The sequence below is a fragment of the Leuciscus leuciscus genome, assembly GCF_965113295.1.
Source record: "Leuciscus leuciscus genome assembly, chromosome: 4".
In the NCBI taxonomy this organism is placed as follows: Eukaryota; Metazoa; Chordata; class Actinopteri; order Cypriniformes; family Leuciscidae; genus Leuciscus; species Leuciscus leuciscus.
The window spans coordinates 16,239,344-16,259,962 of NC_138728.1; the positions used below are offsets into that span (position 1 = coordinate 16,239,344).

General features: G+C 38.2%; 2 protein-coding genes across 4 annotated transcripts in view; one reads left to right on the forward strand and one right to left on the reverse strand.

Moving 5' to 3' along the window:
- Positions 1-12,612, forward strand: part of lrtm2a (leucine-rich repeats and transmembrane domains 2a) — a 30,538-nt gene extending 17,926 nt beyond the window's left edge. For all 3 annotated transcript variants that reach the window (XM_082166714.1, XM_082166713.1, XM_082166712.1), the window contains 3 exons: positions 2,770-2,929; positions 5,614-6,210; positions 8,564-12,612. In XM_082166714.1, the coding sequence (XP_082022840.1) occupies positions 2,869-2,929; positions 5,614-6,210; positions 8,564-9,018 (1,113 nt within the window). In that variant the 5' untranslated portion in view covers positions 2,770-2,868 and the 3' untranslated portion in view covers positions 9,019-12,612. The remainder of the gene's footprint in view (positions 1-2,769; positions 2,930-5,613; positions 6,211-8,563) is intronic.
- Positions 1-20,619, reverse strand: part of cacna2d4a (calcium channel, voltage-dependent, alpha 2/delta subunit 4a) — a 37,056-nt gene that overhangs the window by 13,856 nt on the left and 2,581 nt on the right. The window contains exons 5-24 of the mRNA XM_082166709.1: positions 20,466-20,616; positions 20,267-20,341; positions 20,085-20,174; positions 19,889-20,002; positions 19,719-19,797; positions 18,752-18,885; positions 18,502-18,519; positions 17,491-17,568; positions 16,087-16,167; positions 15,826-15,900; positions 15,619-15,705; positions 15,426-15,497; positions 15,240-15,301; positions 15,083-15,150; positions 14,928-14,973; positions 14,747-14,844; positions 14,325-14,418; positions 14,137-14,229; positions 13,461-13,591; positions 13,303-13,374 (exon numbers count right to left, since the gene is read on the reverse strand). Coding sequence (XP_082022835.1) covers positions 13,303-13,374; positions 13,461-13,591; positions 14,137-14,229; positions 14,325-14,418; positions 14,747-14,844; positions 14,928-14,973; positions 15,083-15,150; positions 15,240-15,301; positions 15,426-15,497; positions 15,619-15,705; positions 15,826-15,900; positions 16,087-16,167; positions 17,491-17,568; positions 18,502-18,519; positions 18,752-18,885; positions 19,719-19,797; positions 19,889-20,002; positions 20,085-20,174; positions 20,267-20,341; positions 20,466-20,616 — 1,718 coding nt within the window. The remainder of the gene's footprint in view (positions 1-13,302; positions 13,375-13,460; positions 13,592-14,136; positions 14,230-14,324; positions 14,419-14,746; positions 14,845-14,927; positions 14,974-15,082; positions 15,151-15,239; positions 15,302-15,425; positions 15,498-15,618; positions 15,706-15,825; positions 15,901-16,086; positions 16,168-17,490; positions 17,569-18,501; positions 18,520-18,751; positions 18,886-19,718; positions 19,798-19,888; positions 20,003-20,084; positions 20,175-20,266; positions 20,342-20,465; positions 20,617-20,619) is intronic.

Sequence of the window (20,619 nt, forward strand, 5' to 3'; positions counted from 1 at the left end):
AGATGGCCTCTACAATATGCAATCCTGTGAACACTTGCATATATATATATATATATATATATATATACTGTATACATATATCTATCTATCTATATATCTATCTATCTATATATATATATATATATATATATATATATATACACACATTTATGGTAGGACAAAAAAACATTTGTGTAAGAGATTTGTATGTTTTTACGCATACTGTATGTGTGTTGCTTGAATGAGTGTTTATGAGAGCGTGTCTTTGTTTGTGATTCTGCTCTTAATAATTCATTCCCGTGGCCTCCGTGTCTTTGTTTCTAACGTTTCTTCGCTCTGTTCTTGCCGCCGTTGACTTTGATTGCCGCCTTCTGTGTGTGTGTACATGAGAAAGAAAGAAAAGGGATCAGCAGGACTGGTTCAGAGGTGAAGATCTAAAGGGCGTTTCTATTTACTTATGTGTTTCAAGTCACAGTAACAACATATATGCTGTCACACACATGCATAGTTGACCTTGTGCATTCACAGGAAGTTAGTACGGCGTGGGGTGAGAAAGTGTGAAATATGTGCTGAACTGGACATGGAGAGAGATGCTGCTAAAGTGAGAGACTGTTACATCACGTGTGAGTGTGTGTGTGTGTGTGTGTGTGTGTGTGTGTGTGTGTGTGTGTGTGTGTTTGCGTGTGCTGCATGCTCGGGAGTCAAATGACACATCCCTCAACTAATTATCCTCTCTTCACACACACTCACATTCTCACACCCTCAAACTTGCATGTTCTAGGAAACGTAATGCATTGAAAATATTCACGTGTTGAGCAACTCCAAAAGGTGTTTTCAGAAACTCTCACTCACTCACACACACACTCACTCACTCACTCACTCACACACACACATGCAATATAACCTCTAAATGTCTGCACATTTTTCCACTGTGCCGTTTCAGATGACAGGCTGGTGTATTGGTGTTGCGTTGCGCAAATACGCACACACATACACACACACACGCACGCTGTGATGGATGTGGCAGGTGACAAGGCCGAAGTGTCATAGTCTAAGACAGCAGCGGCCATTTTACAGCAAACTGGCCTGGCATAAACAGAAGCAACTTGTAACCTTGTGCTCAATGATCTGAGACACACACATTCACAGCATTGCGTTACACAACTAGTATTACATAATGGTATGTCGTTATAATAATATTCCCGTCTCTGTCATGTGCTGTGAGGGTTTCAGAGTCATATTACTGTACCTCAATTAACTAAATCGCGTCTGCAGCGCCAGTTCTACTACAGTTTTTGTACCCTGGAGAGCTGTACAGTAAGCTCCGATGTCTTACAGATGGCTGTGCACCGGGAGGAAAGTTCTGACTCTCAGATTTAAAGGATATTTCAGTTTTTGATTGATACATTAAGTTTTTCTCAGATATTTCTCCTGTAATTATAAATGAGAAATACAAATAGAAACAAATTAGGCAATTGCTGACGCACCATAAGAGTATAGAGCAGGGATTCCCAAACTTTTTTTGTCATGTAATATTTAAATTATTGAAGAATACATTTGCATATTCACGGTTCTTTGATGTCGGTAAGGGATGTTTTATTAAGTGCTTTATTGTTTTTATTTTACAATTATTTATTGCAAATGTTTTACAATACATTTTTATTATTTAATTAATTATTATCTTTTCATCAACACACACCCGGACATTGATGACAGAATTTGATTAGAAATGTTTGAGCTCATATTGAGATCTCAGAGTTTGGTATGTTAAAACAATCTAAGAACAGTTTGAGGCATTTTTGAGATAACTTTTCTAGTGATCTCTGAAACTCTAGAGTAAACGCATTGACATCTTTTCGTAGTTAAAGTCGGCATGAAATGGCAGTTGCAATAGACTTTTCTTTCCGAGTGAAACGCTTCTGGAAAGAGAAAAATGTAAAAATGTTGATTTCGTCCTTTGGGAATTGATTGGATCGTAGGAAGTTAAATAAAGGCAAATCTGAATGCCAGTTTGTGGAGAGTATTAAGCTCCACTCTCAACCAAGACATGCCATGAAAAGAACAGACGTTGTTTCGAGGGGGTTAATGTTTTTGATGAAAGATTATGAGTATACATGAATTTAAAAAAATAATGATGTGTACTGATAAATTATTTATCATGAGCACTGAAATATTCTGAATTCTGATTTCATGGAAACTTAAAAAAAAGTGAGAAACAGGAGATGTACGCAAAAGTCTCCATTGACTTCCATTTAATCTCATCTGATGAAAATAATATTAAATATTAATAGTATTATTCAATAATAAAATATTTAAATAAAATTAAAACACTATTAAATATTCAAGAGCTCTCATTCTCGCAGGTTAGAATGTAACTGTATTGTCCATCACCGCACACTACTGGAATATGTTAACTAGTCTAATAGAATATTGAACAGATTCGAGAAGCGTTATGTTGCAAGGTTTGTGTTAAAAGTTAATTGCTAATTTGATCTTTCCTAATTTAAGATGTTTTCCACTGAGCCTTGAGTAGAGAGCGCACAGAAGGAATCAACTTTGACGGGAAGTGAGCTGATTCAAAAAATAAGCTTTGACATGGCAGTGATACTGCCGTTACCAACATGTCAAGGTTTATTTGAGTTTCACCACAGATACTTACTGGGGGAAAAAACACAAACCACACAGCTCACACGCTCAGCGAGTCATCTATGCTAACACGGGCAAGAAACAATTAAGCGTCAAGTTATGTACAGAAAAAGAAACTGACTATCCTTCAAACTCTCTCTGCAGTGTCATCACTGGCCCCGTATCGCTGCCTGTGGAGGCTGGCATCAGGGCCAGCTGATGCCACAGCGAATCTGAGGCAGCTGCAGTCGTAGAAGCGCAGACATGCAGCTCAGCACTGCACCTACAGTCGGTCGCAGGAGGAGAGGAAATCTGGACAGTCAAGGTGAGCCCAACTAACACACACACACACACACACACACTCTTCTGAAGGTGTTAGGTTTTAAGAGGATTTAAGTACCGATTCCATTCATACGGTTTTAAATGCTTTGTCCAAATAGTGAATATCAATTATCTGAATTATTTACATTGATCACTTTCCGAAATGCATCAGTTTGCGTTCTGTTTTATTAATGTGTTTGTGGAAAGAAAGGCAGTCTGTGTTGACGTATGTGCTTGTGTGGGTGTGTATAGTGGTATAGAGTGCGGCGTACATCACCAGCTGCCCCTGCAACAGATGGATTAGAATGGCTTTAGTTAATGTGTGTGTCTGATTAAAGATCTGCATGAAGCAATGCAGGGGCAACACACACAGTTTTGCTGCATTGTCACAAATACTACAGTATAGTGGAAAATATTGACCTGCTGCCGGTTCGGAGTCAAACTTAAAATCTCTATGCTATATATATATATATATATATTAAGCCAATACTTATTCTGTATTACTTTCTTAGGGAACACAATGCTTTTTGAAAGAATATCCTAGCCGCTGTTTTCAATTGAATGAAAGTGAAGGTCCAAAAAGACACTATCAAAGACGCTATTCAAAGTCTTCTGAAGTCAAAAGCTTGCTTTGTGTGGGGATTTGAGAAAAGCCTGAAATTTAAATTATTTACTGATTATCTTGACATCCGCACTGGCTCTACTTGACGCATTCATTAAGAGATCACATAATGATTATTTCTCTTGGTGTCGGATCCTTTCAATAATATGTTGATCCATTACATAAAACCTGTCTGAAAGATTCAATCATAAATTGGACAGACCTGGTTGTTGAAATGAATTGTCCACTGGAGGAAAATATTTTAAGTAAATAACAGCTTTAATAAAAACAGACTACTATAGAGTATAGAATATAGAGCAGAGAGAATGTAAGTATGAACTACTTTTATGGTGCTTTTGTGTGTTTTCTGTAAAGCTGAAGTCCCCATTCATTGTCATTGCATATAAAGAACACATTTTTTCTCAGCCAAACAGAATAAGGGATGAGAGAAGAAAGGGATATACTGGAAATTGAAGGTTGACAGGCCAAAACAGCAATTCTAGAATAATTCACAACTACATAGTTTAGAAGGACGGATTAATTATTGAGATTACACAGAATTGTGTGAGTGTGTATTAGAGAGAGAGCGTGCGAGTGATGATTGTGTGTGTCTCTGATTACAAAGGGATCAGGGTGTTGAGGCTGGTCAGGATCAGATTTCCGAGTGCTGTAACTGCATCTGTCTGCACTTAAACTGCCAAACACTCACACACACACACACACACGTTCAACGAGACAACTGGGATCTCAATGTTTAAACCGTCATATCCATTGATAGCATCTGATTGTCTCACACACAGAGAGACATTGCCCCTCACCACATTGTGTTGCATAAAAGAGAGAGGTGACAAACAGTTGGCAAATGTTTGCTTTGTTATGGCAGAGCAGAGGACGTTCTCTGTTTAACTCTGAGGCACATTATATTCCCATCATACACTCTTACAAAAAAGAACGGAAAAGCCTGATGCCGTAGGAGAACCTTTTTAGGTTCTTTAGGCTGCATAGGCCCAAAAATATGCAAAATTATCAAACAACAAAGATATGGGAAGCATTTTCTCATCACTGCCAATTTATTGTACTATCCTGCTAACTTTAACCCTATCGGAATAGACCTATGCAGGGTTGGAAGAGTCCAGTAACCCAATTGTATCCCACTAACTGTCAACCATTGCAGGTTGTTTTTGTTTTCTTAAAAAAAAACTCTTTACTGATGATTTACTGATCTCAAGAATCTATAATACTACATCATCCAAGAAGAAACATTTAGCCAACTCAAGAATCCCATTCAGGAAACCACAAAAAATTCACACGTCTTAAATTACTCACCCTTATGTTGAATGTCGTTCTCAAATCTCATTCACACTCACATTCAATTAAACTAATAGAAGTTTGATGTCATGTCAAATGTGTGTCTCATTGATTTTCAGTAAAAAACAAGGTACATTTGGGTATTTTCCTCACACAAAGCAACTGTATGGTTCCAGAAGACTTATGACTGAATTAGCATACAAGTGATATGAACTTTTTTTTTTTTTTTTTTTACCAGAGGGTTAAAGACTCTAGCTTGATCCCGCAGCCAAAGGTTGGGTTTGTCAGAATTGGGATTTTTTTTTTTTTTTGCATTTGCATTTGTTGTAATTTTTGGAGCATTTTGGTCATGCAGTATACTTCTTTTGTGTTCTAAAGAGAAAGAAAATCATAGAGTTTTGAAAAGACATGCAGGTGAGTAAATAATGACAGAATTTTCATTTTGGGTCAAATAAACCATTAAGAGTACATCTTGCAATAATCAAAACACATCCTGCGCAAAAACATCCTGAAGGTGCTGCGACACAGACAGTAGCTACTTGCAGCGAGTGCATCAAAAATACTGCTATGTCTAGAGGTTTGTTTGTAGGTTCACATAAGCTCCAGTTTAAACTAGTGTGGTTGGAGCAGAAGCCACAGGTTCAGTTGTGTTGAGCACTGGTCTCCTTTATTAAATACAGTACATATTATTCACAGTGGCATCTTTCACATCAATCTTTCACATATATGTCAACTCTTTCAGACGATATACACTTCTCTTTTTTTCTTCATTCACACAGGTCTGCTAGGTGTGCTGAGTGTGTGTGCTACGTTGCTGCAGTTATGCGCTGGCTGTCCTTCAGAGTGTGTGTGTAACTCACTGGAAGCTAACTGCAGTGGGCGGAGTCTAGTATCTGTGCCCGCTCTCACTTCTCTCCCGGAGGGCACACATACCCTCTTTCTGGCCAATAACCGCCTCTCCTCCCTGCCCGTCTCGGCCTTTGCCAATCTGAGCACCTTTGAGAGCCTCGACCTGTCCAACAACTATCTGGACAACCTGCCTTCCAGACTGTTCCGTGAGCTGAGTAACCTGAGCGATTTGAGTTTGCGCAACAACAGCCTTACGGTTTTGGATCGGGAGTTATTTCGTGGCCTGACCCAGCTGCGGAGGCTGGATCTGTCTCTTAACGGCTTGGCCACTGTGCCGCTGGGCCTGCTGGATGAGCTGCAGGGGCTCACCTGGCTCTCCTTGGCTGGGAACAGACTTCACGCCCTGGAGAGAGCCACATTTGAGCCTCTCGTCAACCTTCAGCACCTGGAGCTGGGCATAAACCCCTGGGAGTGTGACTGCAACCTGAGAGACTTCAAACATTGGATGGAGTGGCTAATATACCGAGGTGAGGGTTATGTGTGCGTAGTGTTTTTATTCTCTGCAGGTGTAAAAACACGTCATTTGAACAATAAGCCGCAAGAGGCTGTAGGTTACTAGGATTTTACCATAAGTAAGGAGTGTTCTTTGGCATTGGGCCAAAGTGGACTGCCTTAACGCCTTTAACAATGGTAAAATCACTGTCTTCAGTGAATTATTGCACCTGTAAAGAGGCGACAACAGCAGTATGATAATAGACATCAGTGTTCAATAAATTAAACCTTTTAATATTTAAAATCTGAATAAATTATTCTTCCATCAATATATTTAAACATTATCGAATTACTGTATTGCATTAAAATTGTATGTGTAATCATGTAAAGTACATGTTTATTGGCATTTTGCAAGGGCTATAAACCAGAATTTAAAAAATGATCTGTTTTAAAAGAGGTTTATTAAGCCTCTTAACAGATGGAGCTGTAACCTAATGGTAAGTGCATGTACTCCAGACTTATTGTAGGAAATGTACCCACTCTCTCCCTAATAATTTCCTATCTATCTTTTGTCTACCACTGGCAATGAAATGTGGCGAAACCCCAACAATAATTGTGAAGCAGAGCTTCTTATTCTCCATACCTCTCACTTTCTATTTTTCTCTCTCTGTCTCAATCCATCCTTCTATTCTGAGTCAGAGAAACTCATTTAATTCTGTTTCAGAGCAGCTTTGAGAGGGAGGGGGATTTGAAACAGACATGAGAGGCTGAGTCACAAAGCTTTTAGTGTGTGAGAAAGAGACTCCAGTCATGGTGGGCTCTGAGTCTCTTGCTTTGTTCCAATACCTAGTGAGCTGCCTACAGATGAGGCATTTAAGGCAACCAAAATACTTTCTTGACCTTACTTACACTACCTTCCAAAATACTTTGTTTTGACCAAATTCAGGCAGCATTGAATGCTTTTTTAATGGAAATCCCATGATGCAACAAAAGAAAATCCAAGATAGTGGATGGGAAATGTTAAAAAATAACATTATATACAGTGTTTGGGGGTAACGCATTACAAGTAACATGATTTTTTTTAAGTAACTAGTAAAGTAACACATTACTTTTAAGGTACTTTTTCAAATAAGTAAAGCAAGTTACTTTGGTCTCCCATTTATTGACTGTCATCTCTCCTGTCCCCATGTTGAGAGAGTAAGTGCAGAGGCGTTGTGTGCGCTCTGTAAATATGATGGTTATTGTAGTTCTAGACTAATTTTGAGCAATTACTCATGTCACTTGCACAAAAACAGATTCAGTATTCCTCAAAATGAATAAAACCTGTGAAATGCAAACTCAGAATATTATGCAAACACAAATTACACAAACGTTATTTAATTCACTTTATTAACTAATTTCTTTGCTGCTGACCTTTGATGATTTAATTCAACCATACGAATAAGAAAAAAATGGCTTTAGATAAACATCACATTTGTGTTTGATTTTTTTTGTTTTTATTGCTGAAGAGTGAAATTTCTTCTCCTGTGTCCTATTCTTTTGCAATCCAGAATGGCAGCACAGCGGAAAGGTTTGTTTGAGCTGTGCCCTCTACTGTACAGGTGTGAATTTGCATTTCCCTCAGCCTGAGGCTTATTCATTTCACTTTTGGTGTGAAAGGGCTTTAACATTTGAAAAACAAACAAGCAAGCCCAGCCCAGATGAGAAAAAGTAACGTAACTCATTACTTTCCATAAAAAGTAACTAAGTAACACAATTAGTTACTTTTTAGGGAGTAATACAGTTTTATAATGCATTACTTTTACATTATATATCATTCGGTAATTAAAAATATTCCGAAAAAAAATAGATCAGAAAAAATAAAAAATAAATTATATTTTACCCCAAATTTGTTTGTACTGTTTATTTTATGCATACTGGATTATTGCACCATTAGCTGTGTGATATGTACTGGATTATTGCACCATTCGTGAGATGCCAATTACAAGCTATTTTAAAATCAAGTGCGAGTCAACTACCCTGTACAGAATTATATTTGTGTGGCATGTGGAGTTGCTGCCTATGTAGAGCACTCCAAATTAGTCACTCCATGACAGTTAGCATGTTGCCTTAGAAGGCAGCTGCCTATGCAGGCAGTGTGGCAAATCACTAGGTTTTGGAACAGAGCTTCTGTATGCATGTCATACTTATTAATTATACACCAGCTACCACTCTTTCTCTCATACATACAAACACACACGCTCATTGAAGAGGCTTCTGACCCTCCTAGCTGTGCGGTGCTATTTTGGAGGGCTTGAAGCCACCATTTAAATTCATTAGAGGTTACTATTGTTTACCTCAAGGGAGATACATTTTTGATTTCTCTTTCTCTATTGCTTTCTGTCATAGGCGGTTATGTCGATGCCGTTGAGTGTACGCTTCCGAAGGACTTAAGGGGCCGTGACATCAGGGGTGTTCCTGTGGAGATGTTCAACTACTGTCTGCAATTGGAGGATGAGAATGGGGGCGGGGCTGGGAGCAAAGGTGGATCTCCACCATGTTTTCGTGGGACACCCACTCCATCGTCCGAAGGTGCAGTGGTGCGTACGGAGGCGGAGCTACCAGACTGTGTGAAGCAGCGTTATCGGCCGGTCAGTGTTCGCAGGGCGATCGGTACAGTAGTGATCGCTGGTGTGGTCTGTGGAATCGTGTGTATTATGATGGTAGCTGCCGCAGCGTACGGCTGCATATATGCCTCTCTAATGGCAAAATACCAGCGAGAGCTAAAGAAGAGGCAGCCATTGATGGGTGACGCAGAGGCAGAAGGCGACTCGGAGGAGAAACAGATCTCATCAGTTGCATAGGGGAATGGGGGAGAGATTCAGAGTTCAGAGGTCATCCACAAATATAAAGAATCCTTTACTGGTTGGTCTGCACATTTGATGATCATTTAGCTGCCCAGTAGAGGATTTATAATCCCTGTTTCCAGTTTCTCTGTCCTTCTTAAGACTCTCTCTGACTCTCAGACTTACACTTTACTCAATCGCTAAACTTTGGCCTATGACCTTTGACCTATTTGCCCCAGGACAAGAGGGACCACTCAGCACTTTAGAACTCCCCCACCCTCCCCAATTTTGAGAGGATCTCAGCAGAGGAGGCGTGGATGCAACTGTTCACAGTTCCTGAACCCTGATGTTTCTAGAGGATCACATGCTTTCATTAGCATTTGCCTCGGTCTGTAGCAGCCTAGCTATCAATCCAAACCTACAATCATAACTCTAACCCCCAACACTAATCCCAACCCCAATCCTAGACCTTTAACTCTAATCCCAACCCTCCCAACACTAATCCAACCCCCCAACTCTAACCCTCACCCTTCAATACTAATCCTAATCCTTAGTATTAGGATCCTTAGTTCAATTCTAAACCATAAACCTCCATCACTAATCCAACCATCACCTCCAACACTGTGTTCTACACCGGGTGGTACGTGTAAGTGGCACATTACACCAAATGGCAATAACACTCATTATAATCGATGCTGTCTACAGTGGATACATTCCAATGCAATGCACCGAGTTACAGACCATAATGGGATGCCCCGATTTCTGACATACCACATGCGCTTGCTCTGCTTCCGGCAAAAGGACAATTTGATTTGGAACATCCACTTTTAAGTTTCCAGTGTAGGCAGCCTCAAGCCGTTGGAGCATCAGTGTAGACATGGTGTAATCTTAAACTTCTAACTCTACTCCCAAACCTAAACCTATAACACAAATCCTTATCCTTACCATAAACCTCCATCAATAATCTGAACCCCTAACCCTAAACATCCATCACTATTCCTAACCCCCAACTCTAACCCTAATCTGACCCCCAACCCTAAACCTCCAACACTAATCCCTACCCTTACAATTACCCTCCATCACTAATATGCCCCTGGTTTTACAGACAACGCTTAATCTAGTCTCAGACTAAAATGCATGTTTGAGGTGTTTTAACTGAAATCAACTTGCACTGACATTTCTTTAAAAATGTCAGTGCCATTGTTTTGTCTCAGGATGCACACCAGTAATGTTTTTTTTTAAATAAACATTATAACATATAAGCTACTTAATTGCCCTAATTGAACTAAGGCCTAGTCCTGGCTTAGTCTAGGCCCTGTCTGTGAAATGGGGCCATGAACTTCCGACTTTAACCTTAAACCTCCATCACTTATCCTAACCCACAACTCTATCCCAGTCTCTAACACTAACCTAAACCCCCAGCTCTAAACCATAAATACTACCCTTACCATAAACCTCCATCACTAAAATGAACCCCAAGTCTAAAACTCCCGCCATAACAAATCCAAATAACTCTTACGTTAAACCTTCAACTCTTATCCAAATCCAAAAAATTAAACCCCAAATACAAATACCACTACCAACCCTAATTTGAACCCTTAACCCTACCCCAGTGTGAACTGAACATCATAACCCCCACATATCATATTTGAAATATTCCCACCTTATTTATCAGCTATAATATATTCTGTACAATGTGACGTGACCCCAGTTTTTATGTTTTTAAGTGTGAGGTTTGTCCTTTGTATTGTGTAATAATTTGTGTTGATAACATTGTTTACGGTTTGTTATTTCTCCATGTTCATCTCTAGAGGTCAGACTTGTTTTTGTAAGACTAGAAGAATCCAGCCCTGGCGTCTATCGTGAAGTGTCTTGAAGTATTGTGAAGTCAAGTGCTAATGTAGAGCAGGCTGAGGACTCAGTTGATGTTAGTGGAGGGTGGCAGATTGTGGCTATTGGAACTGTTAATTACACCTTGGTGGCTAAAGAAGCACAGTGATAGCTACCCTCTAAACAAAAAACAGAAAGGAAATAGATGAGAGGGAAATAAACCTTACATTTATTAAGATAGACTTTTTCTGTGCAATATAAATCAATGTCTTTGTTGATCTGTAGTTTAATTCTGGACTAGTCTGGATTTAGTCTGATCTTTTCTCTTGGGCTGGCGATGGAGGAGAATCGATTGAGTCTGTGTGATCAATTTTCTGCTTGTGGACCAATTTGCATAATTCGCTTTTCCTTGAGGGCAGATGTTGTTTAGACTAAATAATTCAGATAAATTTGACTTGGGCTTTCAGAAGCCCACAGATATAATATAAGCTTTTCTGCGGTAATCAGCCTCAGCAACTGGACGAAAAATGGAAAGAAAGACTGTCAGAAACGAGCTGCACACTGTTAATGTGAACCAGCATATTTTTTCCCGCAGTATTATTGAAAATTTAGAAACAGATTATAATGTCAAGGGTAACGTCATTATTGGTTGTTTTGCACAATGCTGCCATCTATAGGAAGGATGTGCAGAAGGAACAAGGGTGTGGAGCAAATAATACACCACCTCATCCGGATTTAGGAGATGCTCTTCCGCTGTAACTATAGCAACAATCTTTCCTACACACTATTCATTACCAATGCAAATTAGTGGTGTGGTTGCGGGCAAAAAATTGTAAATCAAAGTACAACTAATTTGTGTGCTAATACCCACACCAGCAGTTAAGCATCTCTGACTTTTATCTTTGTGTTCAATGATATTTGCAGCCATATGCTGAGTATATGTAAGTACAGATGTACATTTATTCAAAAGTATGTTGAATATATGTATCTATTTTAATCTGTGTCTTACAAATTATTTATGAACAATAACTTGATTGCAAAAAATTGAGTATACTTTTCCCTGTGTTTCCTGTGAAAACTCCTTTTGTAGAGGAACTCCTAAAAATTCTCCATAAGAGAATTCAGAGAAAACTCATGAATTATTAATTAGAGGAGTTTTGTCTAATGGTTGCAGTCTCTCTTGCCATTACTGTTCTTTTAGCTCTTATTTTATACAGCATGTGTCATGGGCCTGTACTCTGCACGGGGCGACAAAACACATACCCTGTATCCTCTGTTATGTAAAAAGAAAAGACGAAAGCACTTTTGCCACTGGTGGACTAATACGTTCCCGTCAAATTGCACTTATTGCGAATAATCTCAAAAGTGAGCACATGCTTGTTTATTGACTGTCAGCAAATATGCCAGTGAATATGAAGGGCGGTATTTAAATGAGCAATGACTCTGCTGAGGTGTGTTTACTCTTGGTCCTGGCCTTACATTTAAGAGCAGGGACACCACACACACACACTTCACTACACACTTTGTAAATCCCATTGGATTGATGAAAGGAAAGGATTTGCCCATTTGACTGAGCTGAAAGCATCTTCAAGATCTTTATGAAGTTCTGGTTTAATATCTTATAGCTTATTGATGTGACCCTTTCTTCACTTGACCTTTTTTCTAAGACTGATATGAGATCCTTCTTTATATTTTCGCTTGATGAAAATCAGTTTGAAATATGATTTGTGATCTGTGATATAATTCTGTGTTAAAAATGAATAAAGAATGTATTTCTGTAAACGTTGAAGTGTAAGATTCAGCAAGCACTCACACATGCATGAAATCTTCAGATTCACACCAAAATGGAAAGAGATCCAGATTAAAAATCTAAACGGATGGATAAATGAAGGGGCCAAGCGGTGGCTGATTAGCATAGCACAGTAAGCCCCTGCTGGTTGATAATGTAACTAAACCATTATGGTGGAATTAAACATCATTTTCCATTGACTGCCATTCAAAATAACCTTGTATTTTTCCAGAAAAAAAACCCCACACATTTATATTACAGTAGACAATAGCATTGCCTGTGACTATTTTTTGAGGGCTCTAAAAGCTTGAAACGGATTTTCAGAGCAAATGCTAAAGGAATGAGAATACTAGCAGATAACGTATCCCAACATCCTATCCAGTGACTTCCTGTCCTTTAATATATTTTCCTTTTCATGAATGCATTAATACAGTACAAGTCATCAATTATGTGTGTCTGCGTGAGTAATGAGAAAATAGCAAAAGCCAAGGTCATGTTGAGGAAAAGAGATGTTCATGTTGGAGCGGTGAACTCCATACATGGTTGCACATCCAAACATGGACACATGTGCTCACTCACATACTTAAAATGGACAAAGATAATAGCAACTCGATGGGTGTCCTCTGATCAGCACAGACTAATAAAAAAGATTCAAAGATAAGAATAACCAGGGAAGATCATACCTCCAGCAAGTGCTGTCTTTTTGTTTGCAGTGACTGTAACAGACGTGACGGCAATCACAACCCTTCCATCCACTGCAGGGAAAGAAAAATAAATACTGAGCACAATACATTCAATAGGCTGTAAAGTCTTTTGATACGGACTGCAGGGTGCTGACTACCTTGTGTGTTGTCCTCTGTAGGAACGTAGTACAAAAAGCTTCCAGCTGGATTCTCTGCTGCACGCCGATACCAAACAGGGTAATGGTCCAGAGTAAAAATATTCTCCTTATCGGATGGAGTTAAGAATTTTCTGCCAAAAAGAGATTCATATTTTATTGTATATAAACCTATGTATGTTGAGTATATACATTAGCATTTGTTCTGTGATTTATGTATAGCCACATTAACTAATGTTTATTTTATTAATACCACATTCTGTTTTTCATGTTACTGCCTGTTCCTCTCTACCTTCCCGAAGGTGAGAATTTTAGAGAGCATATTATGTGAGGCCATGGGTGGCCTTAAAGGGATAGTTCACCCAAAAATGAAAATTCTGTCATAATTTACTCACCCTAAAGTCATTCCAAACCTGTATGAATTTCTTTCTTCTGCTGAACATAAAAGAAGATATTTTGAAGAATGTGGGTAACCAAACAGTTGACGGGTGCAGAAGAAAGAAATTCTTCTTCTCCCATTAGCAGAAGTTTATACAGGTTTGGAACAACTTAAGGGTGAGCAAATGATGACAGAATTTTCATTGTTGGGTGAACTATCCCTTTAGGAAAACCTATGGCAATGCAGATGTGGTTTATGCGGTTGAGTCGTGATGTGGAGCTCTTAATTAAATGTACTCACTTCCCCACACGTTTCTCTACGCCAACATATCTGGTCATCCTCATGAGGCCGGAGCGTGTGCCCAGGAACGCCGTCTCCACACCCGCGTCAATACTGCACATCGGAGGCATGCAAAAGAATGAGAAAAGTCACGTATTTCACTAATGAAACTTGTCTGTGATGCTGTGTGTGTGGGTGGGAAATAGTACCCGGAGGCGTTGAGCAGAAGTGCAGTCCAGTAGGCTTCCATAGGAGCTGTGATGACTGCGTCAAACAGAGTCTGCTGCAGGAGTCTTTCATCACCTGAAGAACAGACAGAACAGAACGAAATAGCAGATATCATCAAGCATCATTCAGATTAAATTGTGTTTAATTGCCTACGAAAGTGGTTATGCTGTACAGTTGCAAAGATATGAGATGATTTATAAGTACAACTAATTATTGAGCTTTGTGCCAAAACCTCACAAGTGGCCGATATGAAACACTACATAGGCAAAAAGTAGGTGCTTTGTTTTTACTCATTTGTAATTCTACATGAATAAAAATAAATGTAATGATAGAAGTAAAAATCTCAAATACTATGTTAAAACTTCGAGTCTAGTGTCTAAAGGCCTCTAGAGGCAGAACTCACACTCCAGGTCTGGTTCTTTCCCTAACAGATATCGAACCACGGCCTGAAACTGGGTCAATTTGCGGTGATGTGGATCGATGTCTGTCTCGCAGTATGTCCTGAAACAGCAAAAAACGTACAATCAGAAAATATAAAATCATTTCAGATTCGAATCTAGTTCTTAGCCTTAATTAACACCCACCATTCATTAGCAATAGTGACATCAGATGCTGTTAGGTCATGTAGGCCTGTAGACAGAAAAACAACACGGCCGAGAGGATTTACAAATGATAGCAGTAAACAGAGACCGGCAAATTATTATATTATTTTTGCAGGTAATAATTAGAAAATCTTTACCCTCTTCAACTGAAACATTTCCGATGAAAGCATTCTTCCCGTGACCATTGGTAAGCACAATTCCAAGACTAAAAACATAGACGCACAATATATAACACATAAGCAGAATTTAAACATACAGTCAGCAAGTTTTAGACTCCAAAAACATTTAACTCGCCTGAATGGAGTTTCGTTGATGGTGGTGTAAAAATATTCATTTTTCAGGAAGACAACTCTCCTCTGAGAAGGGAAGATGTCGGCATGTGAGTATGACAGTCACGGCTAGGTTATTATGGGATAAAAATGAATGAATCAAACTAAAGTAATCTTATGAGAAGCGATTTAAAGGACAAAATCAACTCACTCCTTTCTCTACTGTTGCTCTGACATCCAGAGAGATTGTCCCACTTTCCCCTCTTACCATTGCCGTTCTCAACTAGAGGATCAGCACACACAAAAACCTTGAAGCAATTGATCTAAAATGGTGTGATGGATGTGTGTGTGTGTGTGTGTGTGAATGTTTATTTATATGTGTGTGTGTGTGTTGTTCCACTCACTGTGAATTCTGTATCTTCCCACTCCACCTCTGACAGATCCACACTGTTATAGTTAGGCTTTGGCCTCAGCTTCTTACCGTCTTTATACTAACACAAAGTATAGAAAACATCAACGTTAATGAGATACAAAACTAATAACACAATGTAATCAACTCTTATAGACAATAGGTATTAGGTGTAAGTTCTGTGGAATATTCTGGAGCTTACCAGAGGTCGAAGGTCAGGATGAGAGAGTATATAACCATTATTAGTATTTAAGAATGCATAGCCGTGAACTCCCAGCTGAAACGGCAAAGAAGTCAAAATAGTAAATTCAGTAAAATCACATATTTATTAATCAGTCAGCAGTTCTCTGTACAATCTCTGTATGCAATAGTCTACATGGATGGAGTCTGCCCTGTGAATGAAAAGACCTTAGATGTGAACAGCGTTATTGTGAACAGAGGACTCATGACATTATGAAGGCACCTTGTATCGAGGAGCCAATCTCATGAGCTCTTTTAAAGGGACATCAGTGCCAACCACACCAAGGAGGATCCCATGAGACAGCTAACAAAGAGAAAGAGCAAAGTCAAAACTATGAACAATACAATTTTATAATAAACAGTTGAATTGAACTGATGTTCTAAAATTGTCAATGGTCTAAAACAGGTCTCATCGCATCAGCTTGTTGTAGAAAGTGTTAGCAGCATGAACTCGATAACTATGGACTTTTAAGGTAATCAGCTAACCTAGCTAGTTACTTTTATTGTGGCCATTTTATTCAGTTTTAATATATGAATGTTAATGAGAAGATATGCTCATCTTTGGTAACTTCTTTGAAGGCTTCTCAAGTAAAACAGTTCTATATTTAACAAAGCACGTAGTCTAGACCTGGACCGGAAGTGATGCAACCTTTATGATTTATAGGTTTTTGATTGAATTCAAAAGCAATTTTTGCAAATTCAGAACAATTCACTTAGAATCGCAATGAAATTGTAGATGCGAATAAAATGTGTTTAAAGGATTCCCTGCGGTCAAGGACATATCAATTAGTTCTGTCTGGTTAGGCTATAAGTGCATTCCCGCGCTCTTTTTTCGTCATCAGTCTTGAGAAAGCCGTTTGAGGAAGCGTCGAGTGGGTCGCACACCGGACGCGCAGCGTCGCGTCGCGTCGCGTCGCGTCTAGGACAACTCTCACCTGAAAATCCGATAACATCAGCCATTTTCATTCGTTTGAGGAAGCGTCGACTGAGAGTGTTATTTACAAATGGTCATCGTCCTTTTTAGGTACAAAGTCGGGTCATATATTCAAATTGTTGCGGAATAATTTGTATAAACATGTTAAGAGTGTTTAATAGTGTTTATTTCATGTTTTCGCTGGATTACCAGAGTTTATGTTATATTTATAATTAGGGATGTGACGAACTTCCAGTATAGTAAAGTCCCAATATCACGAACTCCCACTGTAGTTTAACTGAAAAAAGCTACATTAATTGTTATGTAACATAATAAATTAACGTTAGTGGTGAGCATTTTGAGTATTTTTTTAATGATTCAGTCAACCGATTCATTCATTTTTAGCCTATCATTATTTATTAAAACATGATTTATTCTTTATCTTTATTTAGAGATGGACTTTTCTCATAACAACAACAACAGTATTAACCTAAATAATGTAATTTTAATTATGTATCATTTATTATTTATTTATTTTGAATTCATTATTAATTATGTATGAGCCATTTTTAGACATTCATTATTCTTCCGCCCCTTTCTATCCTTGTTGAATGAGACGTAATTACATGATGAACTGAAGGAAAAAGATGTTTCTGTTTTTGTCCAGACTTTTTTTTTTTTGTGGAGCCGCACTTTCCCTTATATTCAACTCACTGTTTCTTCTTTCTTGCTGAACACAGGCATGGCCACAGAGGTCATCAACAGCAAACTCTCAGCCTGTGTGTTAAAAAGCTGAAAGACGAGAAAGAGAAAGAGAAAGAGAAAGAGAAAGAGAAAGAGAGAGAGACAACACAATCTGAGCTAATGGTAAATCCCAGCCAGGCCTGTGTATGAAGTGGATAAAACCCTGAATGAGACCATAGGACACTTCCATTAGGTGCTTCACTGGTAGGTGGATTCAGTTCCTTTTTGTTCTACCTTGCAAAGGCAAAATACGATAACGCTTTACAATACAGGTGCACTAATATCCGCAAGAGTCACCCAAAATAAAGTGTTTCCCAAAATACAGTAACTACACCAACACTGAAACTGAGAAAAACGGCTTCAGAGTTTTTGAATGAATAGATATCCTTTTTCCCACTCTGTTTGCTCTCTAAATTTGAGTACAGCTTACCAAACAAATTTGTCACAGGACAGACCTGATTTCAGTCATAACTCAGTTTTGACCAAACGTGTAGTTACTGTCTATATTGGCATGTATAGTCATCGGCATCAACAGAATTATAAAGAAACTTGTAGGTTTCCACAGAATTCAAATATTCATAGAATTCAAATCTTCCACATTCAGATTTCCCCTCTTGGCTCCTTGTAGCACACGTATCATATTTAAATCCCCATAATCAATGCAGAAAATGTGTCTGTAGCTCCTTTTTGCCTCTAGTTATCATTTTAAATATAAGACTTGTTGATCACCCATTAATACACAAACTAACAAAACAGCACAAACACGTTTAGAACTGCAATCCTGTTGATTTAGACTCTACTAGACATTTGATGAGGACCTTGTTTACATTAAAAACTTCACAGAGGTCAGAATTTCTAAATACAACTAAAATATATCTAAAAGAGAAGCTATGAACTCTAAACTCCAAGAACACATGAACTATTGCATTTGGATGTATACAGGATATATTTTGATCTACTGCGGAGAACGAAATAATTTACCTCAGCTGTATTGGGGAGCTGGAATGGGATGACAGGAAATAATGACAGACATAATGAAGTAACAGACATAACAAGATCACATTCGGAATCAGATAATGAAATCACAACATGATAGGTTCAAGATTAATGTAGACAAAAATGATCAATATGAAGGTTTGGGACAATATGCAACATCACCTTTTGTGTACAGTACCGACTGTACAAGTGCAAAAAGAAAGAGAGAGTGAACGAGAAAAGGTAAGCAGCTCACCACACTGTCCATGTAAGCCTCTGTCCAGATGATGTCATGATCATGGTCGATGACCATTGGCCTGCTCAGCACATGAAGATATTCCATTACATTCTCCTGTACATCCGCCAGAGTAGAGATATGGGTGTAGTAACCTAATTACAAGCACACAAAAACAACTGTAATGTAAAAAATTTGATTTATTTATCTGTTACCAGCAGAGGGCACAGCTGTCACAATATTTAATTAAATTATAATAGAACGGGTTGTGGAAAGCATGGAAATATCAAGAATTCTTTTAATTGTTATTTCCAAGCTTGGAAAAAGGCAGGAGGAAAATAAATACAAATGAATTGTTTGTTGTTGTTGAAAAAGTTTCTATTGCCAATGTATTTTTGCTTGGGTCTAACATATTTCATTGGCTTGAAACTGCTATTTGTTATTTGTGATGTTATTGTTAACAAAATAAAACTATTAAAAATCGTGAAGTAAAGCTGAAATAAAGTAAAATCTAGATATTGATGAAATAAATAAATAGAGGAAAAACTTAAACTTAAAAATACTTAAATGAAAATGAGAAATGTTGTCTTGCCAATTAACTTAAATAAGTTCAAATTGAAGTACTAAATTACTAAAACTAAAATAAAATTAATTAAAGATAGAAATAACACTAAAAATTATAAAAATGAAAAGAAAATGCAACAAATTACAAAAATTTAAATATAAACTGAAATAAAAAAAAGTACTAAATACTATAATGATATATAAATAAAACTAAAATATAAATATACAATAATGCGATTTTTTTTAATTCTGTAACAAATGACTGGAAAATAAATGGGAATTGAAACCATTGTGGTCACAAAAACATTTGCATTATAAAAACTATACAAAGTGTGCACATCGTACATTTTCTGTACAAATAATAGAACTCACTAGCTCAGGTAGTTTCCCACAATGCTCTGCTTTAATTGCAGAAGGATCTCACCTTTATTGTTGCAGGCAATCCATTTGACATTGTCAGCAAATGTTAGCTCTCGTCCAATTAGATATGAGAACACGCGCACCTGTTTGATAGTGTATTATTTTATCAGATTATGCACACAGGTAAAGCATGTATCCATAGTGACTCTTTGTTTGTTTGTGCACATTTGGTACCTTGCGCTCTGGCCAGTTGAACTCCTCAAACACCTTCTGGAAATCCTCCATGGCTCCATCAGTAATCAACATTATTGCCTGGTTACATAAACTACCCCTGCCTTCTGCTGCTGCCTACGCACACCCAGAGCCTTTTGATATATCAGTATTTCTATATGGATAAATATACATCCCTCAAACATTAACACACACTCACCTCGTTCAGAATCTTAAAGGACTCTTTCATGGCTTTCTTCACCTTTCCTTCACCTTTTACCTGCAATCCCTCCACCAAAAGTTTGAAGTGCTAGAAAGAATTAGAATGCATGAATGCAGCAAATATTAAAATCTCAACTGGCAACTGAATTCACTGCTCTGTGCAAGCTGAGAAAGCGTTACCTCACGGTTATCCAGGTCGGCCTGTACCAGCGTGCCTTTAAAACAGGGCTCTACATACCGGACATAATCACTGTACTGGAAAGAGAGAAAATATGAACTCTTAACGAGGATAATAACTTACATTTACATAAAAAGGAATTGCATTGCTTGCCATTTTTTTGTGTAAAGCCTGGTTTAGTTTGGAAATTTCTGTTCTTACCGCAATGACGTTGACAAAGTCGTTTTCGCCGAGTGTGTCTAGAATGGTGTTGATGGTGTGTTTTGCAATAGTGAGCCTCAAACCCTTCATGCTGCCGCTGATGTCCACAACGATGATGATGTCTTTGGGGGACGTGGCTGCCTGGATGTACCTG